General features: G+C 38.6%; 1 protein-coding gene across 1 annotated transcript in view; it reads right to left on the reverse strand.

Moving 5' to 3' along the window:
- Positions 1–16,977: 16,977 nt before the first annotated feature.
- LOC131436043 (tetraspanin-2A) overlaps positions 16,978–17,512 on the reverse strand; it is a 165,802-nt gene continuing 165,267 nt past the window's right edge. The window contains exon 5 of the mRNA XM_058604475.1: positions 16,978–17,307. Within this exon, the coding sequence (XP_058460458.1) occupies positions 17,233–17,307 (75 nt within the window). The 3' untranslated portion in view covers positions 16,978–17,232. The remainder of the gene's footprint in view (positions 17,308–17,512) is intronic.

The following is a 17,512-nucleotide window of genomic DNA, read 5'->3' on the forward strand; positions in this document are numbered from 1 at the left end:
ATCATCAAATCTCTGAAGCCATCGACAATGTTCCGCACCGCTCTCCTATTGGCCCTCACCCTATCATATCGACTTCTATGATTGAGGTAGCGTGCGTCAAGCTGAAGTCATCTTCGAACTCTGGACCAGATGGTATTCCTTCAATAGTGCTAAAAAAGTGTTCGAGAGGCCTTTTAGTCCCACTGTCAATGCTCAACTCATAACTCACCTCAGAAACGTTTCCTGAGATTTGGATATCATATATCTTTCCAGTATTCAAGAAAGGAAATAAATCTGACGCTTCCAATTATCGTGGGATTGCGGCATTATGCGCAGTTTCCAAGTTACTCGAAATTAATGTCCTGGATTTTATCACTCACAATTGCAGTAACTACATCTCCGAAACTCAGCATGGTTTTATGCCCAATCGTTCAACTTCAACGAATGTACTCTCCTACACATCTTTTATCATCCGTTCTCTTGAAGCACGTCTCCAAGTTGAAGCAATCTATTCAGATTTCTCCCCAGCGTTCGACAAGATAATTCATCAAATAACAGTAGTTAAGCTCGATAGGCTTGGTTTCAATGGATCCTTACTGAACTGGCTCCATTCATATTCAACTGGCCGCAAAAAGTCTGTAAAAATTGGAAACTGCTCGATGACACCCTTCGCCGTTAGCTTTGGAGTACCCCAGGGTAGTCATTTGGGACCATTTATATTTTTACTATAACTTAATGATCTCATTTTTTTGATTAAATGCTGTAAGCGGTCCTTTGCTGATGATTTCAAGCTATATCACCAGGTTAAATCTCAAGAAGACACAATATTTCTACAATCACAGCTTGATTCATTCGCCAATTGGTGTCAAATAAACAGAATGGCATTAAACGCCTCAAAATGCTCTGTTATTTCCTTCTCTCGCAAACACTCGTTTATAAGATACGAATACAACATTACGGGAAAAGTGCTAAAAAGCGAATCATTTGTAGAGGACTTAGGAATTATTCTTGATACCAAGTTAAACTTCAAAAACCACATTGATTATATAATTTCAAAGCTTCTAGGATTTATTTTTCGCGTAACCAAAAACTTTGTCAATGTACACTGCCTTAAGGCATTATATTGTGCACTAGTCCGTTCGACGTTTGAATATGGCGCTATTATTTGGTCACCTTACTATCAAATCGACGATGAGCGCGTCGAGGCTATCCAGCGAAAATTTGTTCGGTTTGCTCTACGCAATCTACCATGGAACGACCCTGCAAATCTACCTAGTTACTAAGATCGCTGTAAACTTATAGGCTTGGATCTATTATCTATTCGTAGGAATGTCTCAAAAGCAGTTTTCATAGCCGATTTGTTACAATCACGTATCGATTGTCCCGAACTCTTTTACGCTTTTTAAGATTTTTGTCGTGAATACGACTTACTTTACTATGGGGCGCCTTTTCAAAATTAGCCATATGGAAGAATGGGCAGAACATAATCGTGAATAACTCGACTTGTATTAATGGCAGCAACATAATTCTTTCACAATTTCATCAAAAATACGATCAGGATTTGAATATAATATTTTGAACAGTGTGAAATAACCACAAGCAACTCAAAAATTAAGATTTCTGAAAATTTTAAAACAACGCGGAAAACGCTTTACTTTTGCTTGGGTTTTTCGCGCAAGGACGACCATTTCGAGGTAATCAGGCACATATCTTCAACTGAACGTTATAAAGGGGGAACCGTGGTCGATAATCGATCATTTTTCTTGTGCGTTGGATGGAAGCAGACGTCGGGGCGAGAAGACGTATTCCAGCTGCGGCATCGGAGAGCGCACCTTTTGCGTGGTTAAAAACCTCAAACGCTCAGGTCGTAGTTCTCATTTGCCTTCCGGTCGTCAAGGCGAGAAGACGCATTAAACCAGTTTCGCATCATTTGGCACTGCGAGCGGATGTGTCGGTTTGTACTCAAAGCTAGTTTCAATACAAGCAAGAACGATTGCATCAGCTGCTGGTCGTTTTCATTGGAGAGAAAGAAAACAAGAAACGAAAAGTGGACAACATTATATGAAATCAGCCGTGCTAATGGCTCTAAATGTTATCTAAAGAACTATCAAGATTACTTCTTTGCAAATCGAAGGAAAAAATCATCAGTTTAGTGAAAATCCAAAATAATTTTATTTGCTTCGTGCACTTTTCGCTGTGCAAAAATCGTTCGAGAAAAATGTTCCGAACTGTGCTAAATATCGTACACGGAAAGAAATCCGTTACTGCTGTTATGATTAGAAAATCATGAAACCAATCATTTTAACTTATCATGGAATCATGAGCAATAACTCTTCTCCCATGAAAATTAATCATGGTTCGAAAATGCGTTACTTGAAGGATGTATTTCTTTAAAAGCTCGTAAATCTAATTTTCTACCCGGATATCACTCACGGATGCCTCTAGTGATGTGATAAATTAATAGATTAATGGTAAAGCAAAAAGCAGACATTGAGAAGCAAGACCTACTGAAAATGTTTACTTGACCCTGAAGCATGTTATTTAATAATCGTGTTGTTTTACCCACCGACTGATAGAGAATTAAACATAACATAAAAATAAAGATCATGAACCGAAAATTGACATCATAAGAGACTAAGCACGGCTACGCTTTTCATTTGACAAACATCAATGGTACATTTTGTTCGAATGTATTCTTAAATATTTGATGTGATCGTTGTTGTTAGAATAATATTCCGAGAGCTAGCGTTTAATTCGATTGTGAATTTGGAACACCATCTAACGAAAATCAGAAAAATATTTTGTTAAACCACTTTGATTAATTTGTTTCATAGAAATAACAACACAAGCTGTATTGATGCGCCTAAATATTATGAATAAGACGATTTTTTTTTGCAAGAATTCGATATAGACTTTCTTTTTAAGAGGTTTGATTCACTCGTGTTTTTTCATGCAATTCGTTCAAGTGTTTAAATTCTGAAACACAAAATCAAAACTGAAGCAATGAACGCAAGTAAACACGTCATCTCTTGCGTCGTCGTTTTTTCAAAACAGAATATTTTCAATTTAAAAAAAGTTCGTCGTGCTTTTCACTGAATTTATATTGCAAAAATGACCATCGTTGCAAAAATCACACATAACGCCTGAATTTATGTTGCAAAAAATATCATCGTAGCAGAAACACGCCTGAAGTTATGCCCAACAGCTTCGAGTGCGTTTCGTTTAAAGGCTATAGCAGGATAAGCATGTGAAATCTGCCCCCAAAGGGAATTCATATTGTTATACCACATTCGAAAGGTCATAGACTGGAAACAATTTTCTCAAAGTTTCAACCCTTTAACTGCCATATTGACGGAGCTAGGGTGGTTCTATTGATTTTTATTTTATTTGAATTTTGAAGAAACTGCTTCTCCGAAAAATTTGAAAAAAATCAGGCATGTTTAAGGCATTATGGGGATGCTTTACAATTTTTTTCAAAATTTTTGAAGATGTATTTCTTTTATTAAAAAATACTAGAAAATTTTGAAACCTTTTTTTTCCCTCTTCCAATTTTTGCACCACCCTGGATTTTTTAGTGATAAATAAAGAATTTTTGGACATGTTGAAGTGGTATGTTTCCATATTTTTTAAAAATGTGGACGACCAAAATATTTGATTTTTTCTAAAAAATCAATAACAGTCGACCATGCGTCCCCATCGAATTCTGAGAGAAGGAAACGCATGGTGCTTTATCTTAGCAGTTTCTAGTAGTAGTCGACCATGCGTTCCCATAAAGTTCTCTTAAAAGGGAAACGCATGGTGCTTTGTTCTAGTAGTTTATGATGCAACTCAAGCGCAAGGCTTAGAAATCAAAGTAACGAAAAGAAGGAAATGAGTATCAACCTTTGCATAATACATACACGATCATACTTCGGGTACAACCTAGAAAGCTACAAAGCGAGAACTTACTGGTATGTGGTTCATATATGAATGGTAGTAATACATGAACGTCGCGAGTATCACACATATGAAATTCGGTTATGGCAGTCAAGAACTAGAGCGAGTGTCAGTTTTTTACGTGTTGCTGATGGATGTAAAGAAAGAATAATGAAAGAAAGAATGAAAATTTCATTACAGTGTCAAAAGTTATCATAAAGATATGTTATCGAAGGATGTGTACAGTTTTCTGGAAAAATGTATAATAAAGATAAAGTTGGAGTTTTGTGTTTGAAAACTTCAATCGAATATCTTTATGATGGTTTTCATGGTTTGTAGACTAAAATTTGAAACAACAACAGATATAAAAAAATAGTGATGCGTTATTTTTCATTTTTGAGTTATAACTTTTGCATAATTTCAAATCAAGCATTTATCGACCATGTCTATTAAAAAACTTGATTCGCTGAATCGATCTCTTTAATTTTTGGGTATATTGTGTAGAAAGCTCCATATTTTCCAGAAAATATCTGAGAATACATAATTAACTCAGCAAGTGATTTTCACTCTCAGAGGAACGCTTCCAGGTTTTTACAGGTTTAATATGGTCAAATATCATTGAGCTTCGTGATATGCTGGTGTAAATGAGAAAGATTTATTCGTATTTTTGTTCAAATTGCGAACGGGAAGTTCTAATAAGATAATATTATCAATCCTTGGATTGGAACGAGTGTAACAAGTATCGGAATATAGTAGCTCTGAAACAGAAGCTTTTGAAAAGGATGTTCTGCCAAGTAATTTTGGATTTGAAGCTTTATCACGAGATGACCCAATTGAGACACAGAGATCACAAAAAAGCTATTCGGGCCGGTAATAAGTCTCATTTTTAAAAGCTTACAAGTACTATATCGAGTACACTACAAATTCGACTGGATATTTGGGAATCCAGCGCCGTTGCTGTGAATGCGTTATTGGCAATAGAACTGTTGGTTGCTGTTCACACGAGGCCGCCATTATTCACTACCTTTCCTTATGCTAGGTTTTTATCCAGAATTGTGAGACCGGCGAAAATATTGTCAGAAATGCTTAAACCAGAACAGCTACCAAGTGACGATGATAATTCTATAGAATAAACGAAAAGAATCAGAGAGAAAATGTGTGCATTGAAACAGCAATGTATTTTTATAACATTTTTATCCCATTTCCTATTTAAATGAAAAATACAGTCAATAATTTTCAGAAATTTTTTCGTGACCTTTCTTACATGAAACTTTTTAATCATTCCATAAAGACAATTGAAGTTTCAATTTAATAATTGACCCTTTTGAGTCTTAGTTCTGACTCCTACTGCGTCCATTAGTTCATCCAATAGCAAAATTTTATTGAAAATGATGTGCTGATAAAAAAAAACTCCAAGTGGGTAATGAAATCAACCACAAAATGTATAAAAATTTCAGCTTATTTTAAAATTTATAGCAGTTCATCGTTTGGTTTAAATAATATGATATTTAAAAAATAAGAGGAATATGCTTTATTAAACTCAAATTGATGTGACTATATTAGTATTATATTAGGATAAGAATTCTATGTAAAAGTGATGCTACGGCGAAGAACAAATTATGTAAATTGCCTTAAGAAATAAACGTATTTATGGAAAAAAACAATTCTAAGAAATCGATTCCAACCTTCATCAGTGGCCACTTTTGTTTGACACCAATATAAAAAAGAAAAAATTAAATTCACTGCTGTTTCAACTCGCTATGTATTTAGAGAAATGTACAGAGCTGGCAAAAAGAAAACCGCGTTGTACGAGACCCAACAGTGTAAAACGATTTGACCATTTCATGAAACACTATCGAATCATCGAATTATATACAGTCACTCGCTCTAGTTCTTGACTGCCGTAACCGAACTGCCTATGTGTGATACTCGCAACGTTCATATATTACTACCATTCATATATGAACCACATACCAGTAAGTTCTCGCTTTAAAGCTTTCTAGGTTGTACCCGAAGTATGATCGTGCATGTATTATGCAAAGGTTGATACTCATTTCCTTCTTTTCGTTACTTTGATTTCTAAGCCCTGCGCTTGAGTTGCATCATAAACTACTAGAACAAAGCACCATGCGTTTCCGTTTTAAGAGAACTTTATGGGAACGCATGGTCGACTACTACTAGAAACTGCTAAGATAAAGCACCATGCGTTTCCTTCTCTCAGAATTTGATGGGAACGCATGGTCGACTGTTATTGATTTTTTAGAAAAAATTGAATATTTTGGTCGTCCACATTTTTAAAAAATATGAAAACATACCATTTTAACATGTCCAAAAATTCTTTATTTATCACTAAAAAATCCAGGGTGGTGCAAAAATTGGAAGAGGGAAAAAATATGTTTCAAAATTTTCTAGTATTATTTAATAAAAGAAATACATCTTCAAAAATTTCGAAAAAATTTGTAAAGCATCCCCATAATGCCTTAAACATGCCTGATTTTTTTCAAATTTTTCGAAAAAAGCAGTTTCTTCAAAAATCAAATAAAATAAAAATCAATAGAACCACCCTAGCTCCGTCAATATGGCAGTTAAAGGGTTGAAACTTTGAGAAAATTGTTTCCAGTCTATGACCTTTCGAATGTGGTATAACAATATGAATTCCCTTTGGGGGCAGATTTCACATGCTTATCCTGCTATAGCCTTCTATAGAAATCAGTCCGAATGGATCATGATCCGAGAAATTTTAATCATGGTGTATTATCATAACATGAAAATATATTATTTTCCCCAAATGACTCGTTTTGCTCATTTCAAGAATCGGAATTTTGCCCGTGTAGAGAATTCCACAATTTGATCCTTCTAAAAGGCAGAAATGAATCCTGTACAGCATCTTGATAGTTTCTTTGAATGAAATATGCAAATCCGAAATGAGATAATCGACATCAAAAATCGTTTAAAATTTTAGTAGTGGAAAGGGGGAAAGTTTCGAAATTCTCACAATCGATCAACTATCACTTCGAATTCGAAAGTGTAAAGAAATCGTGTCAGTTTTATTCGTATTCACGACATCGAGTTATGTCTCTGACATTACACACCCGTACTTTTTTTCCGCCAGAACAAACTATGGATTCAATGAACCATTTACTAGTATGTGTCGTTTATTCGTTAACATATATAATGTCTTCGATTTTCATGTATCTCGAAATGTAATCAAACGATTGTTTCTTAGTCACTTATCATGTTAGTTTTAGAATCAAAGATTGGTAAAAAAAGGAGGTTTTATGCCTGCTGGAGGCAGAAGAAAAAAATTCTCAACTCCAGTAGGCTTTTCCCTGCTCCACATACATGCATACATACATTATTGTATTTTCGTTCAACCTCCACTCCTCTCCACCATTCTCCATTGGAAACTAACTAGATTCGCTCGCCGAAACTGAACCCGGTCGTCTCTTCTTCTTTCTCTCTGTCTTCCACCATGCATTCTTCGATCACTAATTAGATCTTTTTACTTTTTACCTTTTTTACCTTTTTTTATATATATAAAAAATAGGTATAGAATTCGCTCAAACTTTCGAAAAATTTTCCGAGGCCCGGAGGGCCGAATGTCATATACCAATCGATTCAGCTCGACGAACTGAGCAAATGTCTGTGTGTGTGTGTGTGTATGTGTGTGTGTCTGTATGTGTGTTGTCAACTAAGAGGTCGAGATCTCAGAGATGGCTGGACCGATTTTGATCAAACTAGTCGCAAATGAAAGGTCTCCCCGTCACCCAGAACGCTATTGAATGGTTTTGAGATCGGATGTTTTCTTTTTGAGTTATACGAAGTTTTATGTCAAAATTTTCAGTTTTTTGACAGTATCTGTCACATTTGACCTTGAAAACAGAATATGTTTCCAGACTTAGATTTCGCTCGGTAATACCTATCCAACAAGCCATAGATTGTTAAAATCCGGCCATTTTTAACGGAGATATCGATATTTTTGTGTAAGCCTTATTCCAGTAGAAGGAATTTTGAGCGCTGTATGAAAAAGCAATGCTTGGGAGCAACATGAAACACGATTTTTTATACTGTTACATATAATTGTTTCTAAGTACCAAAAAGACTGTGTACAGCATCCTTTTTTATGACAATTCGCCTCGGACCAATTTTAGCACGGTTCATTTTTTGCGACATAATCTTTCGAATATGGCATATGTAAACCAGATGATACCAGCATTATCGAGTTGGAAGTAATTCCATAATTATATTGATTTAAACTATTTACAGCAATAAATGCTGGAAGAACATGACTTCCATATACCATACGACTCAGTTCGTCGAGATCAGCAAATGCGTGTGTGACAAATAATTTCACTCAATTTTCTCGGAGATGGTTAAACCGTTTTCTACAAACTCAGATTCATATGAAAAGTCGTATACTCCCAAACAAGGTTCCTGAATTACGTTTGGATCCGACTTCTAATTGCGAAACCACAGGATGATATGTGAAACGAAATTAAAATAATGCAATTAATTTTTCTCGTAGATGGCTGAACCGATCTAAGATTCAAATGAAATCTAAGAATCAGCTATGATTCAAATGAGAGGTCTTAAAATCCTATAAAACCTCTTACTTTTTAGTCCGATCCGACTTCTGGTTTAGAAAATGCAGGGTGATTAGTATAAAAATGTCCATATCACATAAATTAATCAGGTTTATCGGGTTTGCAGATTTGGATAGTCGATTACCAAATAAATTTATTTCAGTTTGAGCGGTATTCGTTTTTGGATTCGGAATGTACCCCCAAATTTTAATTCGCACTACAATTTCTCAAAGATGTCTACACACTGCTCAGGTGAATTTAACTGATTTCGGCTACACCGATTTTAGAATTCCGGTTCCAGTATCGAATCGTTTTTCAAAGCTCAATCATTTTCTCAAAAAAGACCAAATCGAACTTCAAAAACAAATATTACAGGACTTAAGGTCCCATACAAAATTGGTGAATTTTATCCGATTCTGGAATTACAGATGATGAGTTTATAAATTTCATGTAAATTGTTTGGCGTAATAATTTATGGCCATTCGAATCATTTTGGGCTATGCTAATTCCTGAATACCAGCTCTGGAAGTACCATAAATAATGACGAAAAACTCTAAAGTGGAACTTACTTCGACATCTCATGGAATGTTCAATCGATTGTCACACGTTGTCAGATTAAAATTCGATACGATTTCGACATTACAGGGCAATGAGTGATTAAAATCTCAATTTGCCGTTTAAAACGACGATAATTAATATAATGTCATGAGAACTAAAACACCTAAGAATATCCATGCAAAAACACATGCGTATTGATGAAAAAAGGTATCATCTCACTGCTAGGTGGATTAATCACGTTTTTATATATATAAAAAACAGGTATAGAATTCGCTCAAACTTTCGAAAATTTTTCCGAGGCCCGGAGGGCCGAATGACATATACCAATTGATTCAGCTCGACGAACTGAGCAAATGTCTGTGTGTGTGTGTGTGTGTGTGTGTGTGTGTGTGTGTGTGTGTGTGTGTGTGTGTGTGTGTGTGTGTGTGTGTGTGTGTGTGTGTGTGTGTGTGTGTGTGTGTCTGTATGTGTGTTGTCAACTAAGAGGTGGAGATCTCAGAGATGGCTGGACCGATTTTCATCAAACTAGTCGCAAATGAAAGGTCTACCCGTCACCCAAAACGCTATTGAATGGTTTTGAGATCGGATGTTTACTTTTTGAGTTATTCGAAGTTTTATGTCAAAATTTTCAGTTTTTTGACAGTATCTGTCACAATTGACCTTGAAAACAGAATATGTTTTCAGACTTAGATTCCGCACGATAATACCTATTAAACAAGCCATAGATTGTTAAAATCCGTCCATTTTTAACGGAGATATCGAAATTTTTGTGTAAACGACTTTTCTCCCTATTCCAGCAGTAGGAGTTTTGGGCGCTGTATGACAAAGAAATGCTTGGGAGCAACGGAAAACACGATTTTTTTATACTGTTACATACAATTGTTTCTAAGTACCGAGAAGACTGTGTACAGCATCCTTTTTCATGACATTTAGCCTCGGACCGATTTTAGCACGGCTCGTTTTTGGCAACATAATCGTTCGAATATGACCAGACCAGATGATGGCAGATTTTTTTATAATTATATTGTTTTAAACTACTTACAGCAATAAATGCTGGAAGAACATAACATCCATATACCATTCGAATCAATTCGTCGATATCTGCAATTGCGTGTGTGACAAATAATTTCACTCAATTTTCTCGGAAAATTTCTTTTCTACAAATTCAGATTCATACGAAAATTCGTATGCTCCCAAACAAAGTTCCTGAATTATGTTTGGTTCCGACCTCTGGTTCCGGAACTACAGGATGATATGTGAAACGAAATCAAAATTGTGTAACTCATTCTTCTCGTAGATGGCTGAACCGATCTAAGATTCAAATAAAATCTAAGAATCATCTAAGATGCAAATGAAAAGTTTAAAGATTCTTTAAAACATCTTGCTCTTCAGTCAGATCCAACTTCCGGTTTCGGGGATACAGGGTGATTAGTATAAAAATGTCTATTCCACATAAATTAATCAGGTTTATCGGGTTAGCAGATTTGGATAGTAGATAAAAAAAAAATTATTTTATTCAGTTTTAGTGGTATTCAGTTGTCGATTCAGAAGGCACCTAAAAATTTAATTCGTGCTATGATTTCTCAAAGATGTCTTCACTGATTTTCAAATATTTTGAAACAAATGTAAACTATACAGCTATTCAGGTGAATTTATCTGACTTCGGCCATACCGATTTTAGAATTCCGGGTCCAGTATAAAATCGTTTCTCAAAGCTCAATCGTTTTCTCTAAAAAAGCCTAATCAAATTTCAGAAACAAATATTCAAATTAAAATAAACTTATATACAAAATTAATTAATTTCATAAATACATACAAAAATTAATGAGTTTTATCCAATTAAGCTTCAAAGTTGTACTCAAAACTGTAATTTATTCGTCATATGGCCATACGAATCGGTTTGGGTTATGCTGATTCCTGAATACCGGCTCTTGAAGTACCTTAAAATACCGTAAACTCTAAACTGGAACTTACATATCATGGCATGTTTAATCGATTATCACACTTCTAGATTTAAATTCGATTGTATTTGCAGTTTCGACATTACAGAGTAATGAGTGATTACAATCTCAAATTGTCGCTTAAAACGACGGTCATTAAAATAATGTAATGAAAACTTAAACACCGAAGAATATTCATGCAAAAAACACATGCGGATTGATAAAAAAAGGTATCATCTCACTGCTAGGTGGATTAATCACGTTTTTATTTATGACTTCTGGTCAGTCAGTAATTTTTAATTTTTTCGGTTTTTAACGATATCAAACCAACTAGAGATTATAAGAAGAGAAAGAATATGAAATTATAGAGCCATAGTGCTCAAGGAAGAGCAAGGATGTGAATAATAAAGTGCGGAAAAGTGAGACGTGACAAGGGTCATTTTAGTAAGCAGAAGGCTTCTCGTAACTAAACTTTTACCTTCTACCATAGGAGTCGAACTTAGGCATCATCAAACAGAAACGTTGGGGTCGAGAAAAACTTCTACTCTAACTATGCTGCGTTCATTTGTTCACTTCTGATTAGCCTGCGCTGAGATACACGCTGAGACACCGCATATCATGATTTTTAGAAGCGTCTTCAAAAATACCTCTTCATCAACTTATTTCTCAATACTTTTCCACGAAAAAATTACAAAATGATGCTTTTTATCATGCAAAACAATTGAATTTATTTTGTTACACGATAATTCCGGAAAAAATTCGCGAAAATGATGATTTTTTCATCGTTTAGACCCTACCCCCCTTAAGGTAACGTCCTTACAAATGAGATGAAATAGGGAGCCCTTACCCTATATTTTGATTTTTTGGTAGTATACGAGCAATTCTATACGAAATCGTAGATCAATTTTTTCTTGTATTTTTTTATTTGATTTTTATTTTGAAAAGAACACTTTAAATTCAAATATCTCAATTTTTTATATTTTATTTTTTTTCTATATTTTGATATGTTGTTGCTGAAGTTCAAAGTAAACTGCTGTCAAATTACTAGAAAGGAGAAATAATATTTGAAGAAATTACATATTTTCAAAATAATGCAAATTTTTGAAAATCATGAAAAGTTTATTTCTATTTATTTGAAAGAAAAATTTTATGAAAGAACGCTAATTTTCCAATGAAAAAGATAGTCTCTATTCTATGTTTCATTCATTCTCTTCGGCAACATCACCTTTATCGCCTACGGAAAGCCGTTCCAGTCGATGATCAACATGCGGGCCACCTACCGGGCCCTCGTATCCTGGTGGTGTTTCCCGCGGACCTACAAAAGGATGCGGTAATCTCCGATACGTTTCCACGTCACCTGGATGGTCTATAGATATCCATACTGAAGACGTGTGGAAATCGGAGTTGGTTAACTACTGTACAATGCGCAATTCAGGCCCCAATGTGGTTCTTGTCCAGTAACTCCTATCCCTACCTCCCAGTGGTGCCGGCTGGGGTGCGAGTAACCATAGGAAAGATCGGGTAATCGTCCCCGGTTGGTCGTATGCTGACAGGGAAGGGAGGGCTTGCTTTTTCTTTACAGAGAGCAAGCCTACCCGAGCGTCTGTTCCCCATGTTGGGGCGGCTCGAAACAGCGTCTGTTCTCCATGTTAGGAGCGGCTGATTACCGTCCTTGTGTCAGTGTGGGACTCTAAACAGTGCTGACCCGATGGCCCTCCGGCGAGACAGGAGGTTGGTGCAGGCCGCCCGGAAAACACTTGTTACGAATAATCAGGATATAAATACTACTCGGAATAATCGGCAAAGACTTACGCGACGAAATAAGGACTACGATTGGAAGCTTGGCACAAGGAACTGCAAATCGCTTGGCTTCCCAGGATACGACCGAATGCTGCATGATGAGCTTCAAATCCGCGGCTTCGATGTCGTAGCATTGCAGGAACTTTGTTGGGCGGGACAGAAGGTGTGGAAAAGTGGACATCGAGCGGCTACCTTCTACCAGAGCTATGGGACAACCAGCGTTCTAGATACGGGATTTGTAGTGTTGGGCAAGGTGCGCCAGCGCGTGATTAGGTGGCAGCCAATCAGTGGTAGGATGTGCGTATTGAAGATCAAGGGTCGTTTCTTCAATTACAGCATCATCAATGTGCACTACCCACACGAGACAAGACCCGATGACGAGAAGGAAGCATTTTACGCGCAGCTGCAACGAACCTACGACAGCTGCGGGATGTAAAACTTGTCATCGGTGACATGAATGCTCAGGTAGGCCGAGAGGCTATGTACAGGCCTGTGATCGGGCTGGAGAGCCTGCACGAGGTAACAAAGGACAACGGCCAACGATTTGTGAACTTTGCAGCCTCCCGAGGAATGGTAGTCCGAAGCACCTTCTTCCCCCGCAAAGATATTCACAAAGCCACCTGGAAATCAACATACGGAAAATTAAATCGACCACGTTCTCATCGACGGGCGATTCTTCTCCGACGTCATCAATGTCCGCACATACCGCAGTGCCAACATTGATTCTGACCACTACCTTGTTGCAGTTTGTATGCGCTCAAAACTATCGACGGTGCACAACACTCATCGCACAGGAACGCCGGGATTCAATCTCGAGCAGCTACGTAGCGTTCGTACTGCAGAGGAATACGCGCAACAACTGGAGCAAGTGCTACCAACGGAAGAGCAGCTTGGCGCGGCGACTCTTGAAGACGGCTGGAGGAATATAAGATCCGCCGTGAGTAGCACTGCTTCAACCGTACTAGGTACGAGGTTATCGAATCGAGGAAATGACTGGTTTGACGGCGAATGGCAGCAGTTGGTCGAAGAGAGGAATGCAGCAAGGACGAGGATGCTGCAACACCGCACGAGAGCGAACGAGGAACGATACAGACAGGCGCTGAACAGACAGAACACAGTTTTCCGGAGAAAAAGGCGCCACCAGGAAGACCAAATCGCGAAGCGATGGAATAGCTGTACCGTCCAAATGATACACGTAAATTCTATGGGAAGGTGAACCGCTCACATAGAGGCTTCACGCCACAGGCCGAAATGTGCAGAGGTACCAGTGGTAACCTTCTCACGAACGAACGTGAGGTGATCGACAGGTGGAAGCAGTACTATGACGAGCATCTGAATGGCGAAGCACAAGATACAGAGAACGGTACAGGAATCAATCTGAGTGCACGCTCAGACGACGACGGATTCCCAGCACCTGATCTGATGGAGATAAGTGAGGAGATCGGCAAGCTGAGAAACAACAAAGCCGCGGACAATGACCAGTTGCCAGGCGAGCTGCTCAAACATGGAGGAGAGGCACTGGCTAGAGCGCTGCACTGGATGATTTCTAAGATTTGGGAGGCGGAAATTCTACCGCAGGAATGGATGGATGGAGTGGTATGTACCGTCTACAAAAAAGGCGATAAGCTAGATTGTAGCAATTACCGTGCAATCACATTGCTGAACGCCGCCCTCAAGGTACTCTCCCAAATCCTTTGCCGTCGTCTATCACCAATGGCTAATGAATTCGTAGGGCCGTACCAAGCGAGATTTACTGGAGCCCGCGCCACTACGGATCATATATTCGCGATAAGACAAGTACTCCAGAAGTGTCGTGAATACAACGTACCCACGCATCACCTATTCATTGACTTCAAAGCGGCATACGACACAATCGATCGAGAACAGCTATGGCAGAACATGCACGAATACGGTTTCCCGGATAAACTGACGCGATTGGTCAAAGCAACGATGGATAGAGTGATGTGCTACGTCCGAATATCTGGGACGCTCTCGAGTCCCTTCGAATCTCGGAGAGGACTACGTCAAGGTGATGGACTCTCTTGTATCTTGTTCAGTATTGCCTTGGAAGGTGTGATTCGAAGAGCGAGGATCGACACGAGTGGCACGATCTTCCGAGAGTCCGTACAACTTTTTGACTTCGCTGACGATATTGATATTGTAACACGTAACCTTGAGAAGATGACGGAAACCTACATCGGACTGAAAGCCGAAGCTAGGCGTATCGGACTGGCCATAAATACGTCGAAAACAAAATACATGGGAGGAAGAGGCTCCAGAGAAGAAACACTACGCCTCCCACCACGAATATTGATAGACGGTGACGTAATCGAGGTGGTGGTGACCGCCGACAATGACACCAGCAGAGAAATACAGAGACGTATTTTGGCAGGGAATCGTGCGTACTTTGGACTCAGAAAAAACCCTTCGATCGAGAAAAGTACGCCACCGCACGAAATTGGCCATCTACAAAACGCTCATTAGACCGGTTGTTCTCTATGGCCACGAGACCTGGACTATGTTGGCAGAGGACCAACGCGCCCTCAGTATTTTCGAAAGAAAGGTACGGAGGACCATCTATGGCGGAGTGCAGATAGAAGACGGAACGTGGAGACGGCGTATGAATCATGAATTGCATGTGGAGATGTATTATTGATACAGCAAAGGACACCCCAGGCCTATAGCTGTTAGGTAAGGTAAGTAAGGAAATCGGAGTAAGTCGATTCTGCATAGTCAGAACTTTAGTTGATAATTTATGGAACTGTTCGATCCAGAAACCACCGGTTAAATAAATCCTGATTAATTCTTGCTGATAAAAATCGTGTGTTGGAGATCAACTGAAAACTGCACCCAACAGCATTTTCTCATACTTCACACCACAGTTGAACAGATTATTGCTTGCAAAAGTGACACTGGGATAATGACGGCTGTTGCCGATGATGGGTTCATATTTCGTCGTTGGTGGTGCTAACAACGTTAATGCCGATGATGATGATGATGATTATTATTGTTATGAGATCTATCTCACGACCACTCACGACCGACACAACCTTTCATCACGTTTACAACGCCCTATCCTCGCCCACCTTGGTTCCGTTGCCCCTGTATCCCCGCCTCCATGCGTTTATGCTGATGATACTTGGGCTGCCGGTTGCTAGACGAAACGAAACAAAACGAAACGAAACGACACGTGGCTCATCTCCGCCGGTGATGGAGTTGATCAATGAGACGCTTCAAATGTTGGTTCGTCCATACCCGGCGGTACCGAGGCAGGAAACCATCCCACTTCCCCCTAACCCACAGTAGGATGTGATGTCTGCGAAGGACGCCTGTCGATTCATCTCGATCTAGCGTGATGCAGACACAAACACACATCCAGTCGTTAGAGAGTAGAACGTGATGATACAATGTGACATAGACGGGTGACTTTTTACGATATGACTTATCATTACTCGGCGTAGGTCGTAACGTTTGCTTTTATTGAGTACATTCGGCTGCCTAATGGGTTGGGTTCTTTTTTTTATGACAATAGAGTTATTTGTCGGATAGCTTCATTTGGCGAAGAATCATTTTCATATTCTAATTGAATTTACAGACAAGAAGCGTTGGCTGCGGAAGGGCTACTCGAGACAGGCTTTCCATGAGTCCATGTTTTTTTTTTCTACTTCCCATGCCCAGACCCAGAAGGCGAAGAAATAATTAAAACTGATGTTTTGCAGCAAATGCATTTCACCGCCTTCGTCTCTTACCTCTTACTTAAGTACTGAACTGCATCAGCAGCATCAGGCCGCTGAAACTACTGGCGTCGGTGGTTGGATTTCTCGAGTGCCTCCGATCCGTGTGCCACCCCTTTGCCGGCTGCAGTTAATTAGATGACATTATTAAATTTGTCTTCCGGAACCGCAATTTTTGCAACCCAGATGCTGAAGTGTCGGCGGATGGCTGGTGGATGAGATTTCTACCTTCGGTTCAGTTCGTTGCATCTCGTTTTTTTTTTTTTTTTCTATTTTGCTCTATGCACTAGTCCTTTCAGTCCAGCATCAGACAGAACTCGAAGCCGGATAGTGCGGTTCCGGCCATCAGCAGAATCGCCCGGGAAAATAATGGAACATAATTGAAAACTGCAAATTGAATGGAGAAAATTTTAATTGGACTGGTGACATCGAGAAGAACAAAGAGTAAACCTTGTCAGCAAAGCTGTGTTGTTGTGTTTGCAGCACCCTTCAGAGCGGTTTCACTCTTGCAGGTCATTTATTTGTAAAATTTTACTTTCTTAAAACTATTACGGGCGAAACAGGTATAAGTAGTTTATTACGAAAAAAAAAGGTTGTATAATTAGAGTAAACCTAGTTCTACGAAGAGGAAAAACTGTCATAATATTAACTGTTGTTCTAGTTTTAGAACGGACTCTGCCGCTGTTGTGTCCCTGGGTTGAAATTGCTGGAAACGACATCCCTTTAGCGTCTGTACATGGCTTCTTCCTCACGTTTCAAAGCTTGAACCAAAACGATGCCCAGAACAACGTTGGCAGTCTGAAAATGAATTAGAAATAGGCGTTTAGTTTGTTAATCAAAATTAGGAACGTAACAGAATTAAAATAAATAAACAAGGACAGTAACCGGTTGGCTTAAGTCACATGTTCCTTGAAGATTTGTACGAGATAATTTCGAAAAGTGTAAAACCGTTTTGCCGAATGATAGTATAGCTCTGTGAAATAGATTTGATTGGTAGATTCTC

This window comes from Malaya genurostris, chromosome 3 (assembly GCF_030247185.1).
Source record: "Malaya genurostris strain Urasoe2022 chromosome 3, Malgen_1.1, whole genome shotgun sequence".
Classification (NCBI taxonomy): domain Eukaryota; kingdom Metazoa; phylum Arthropoda; class Insecta; order Diptera; family Culicidae; genus Malaya; species Malaya genurostris.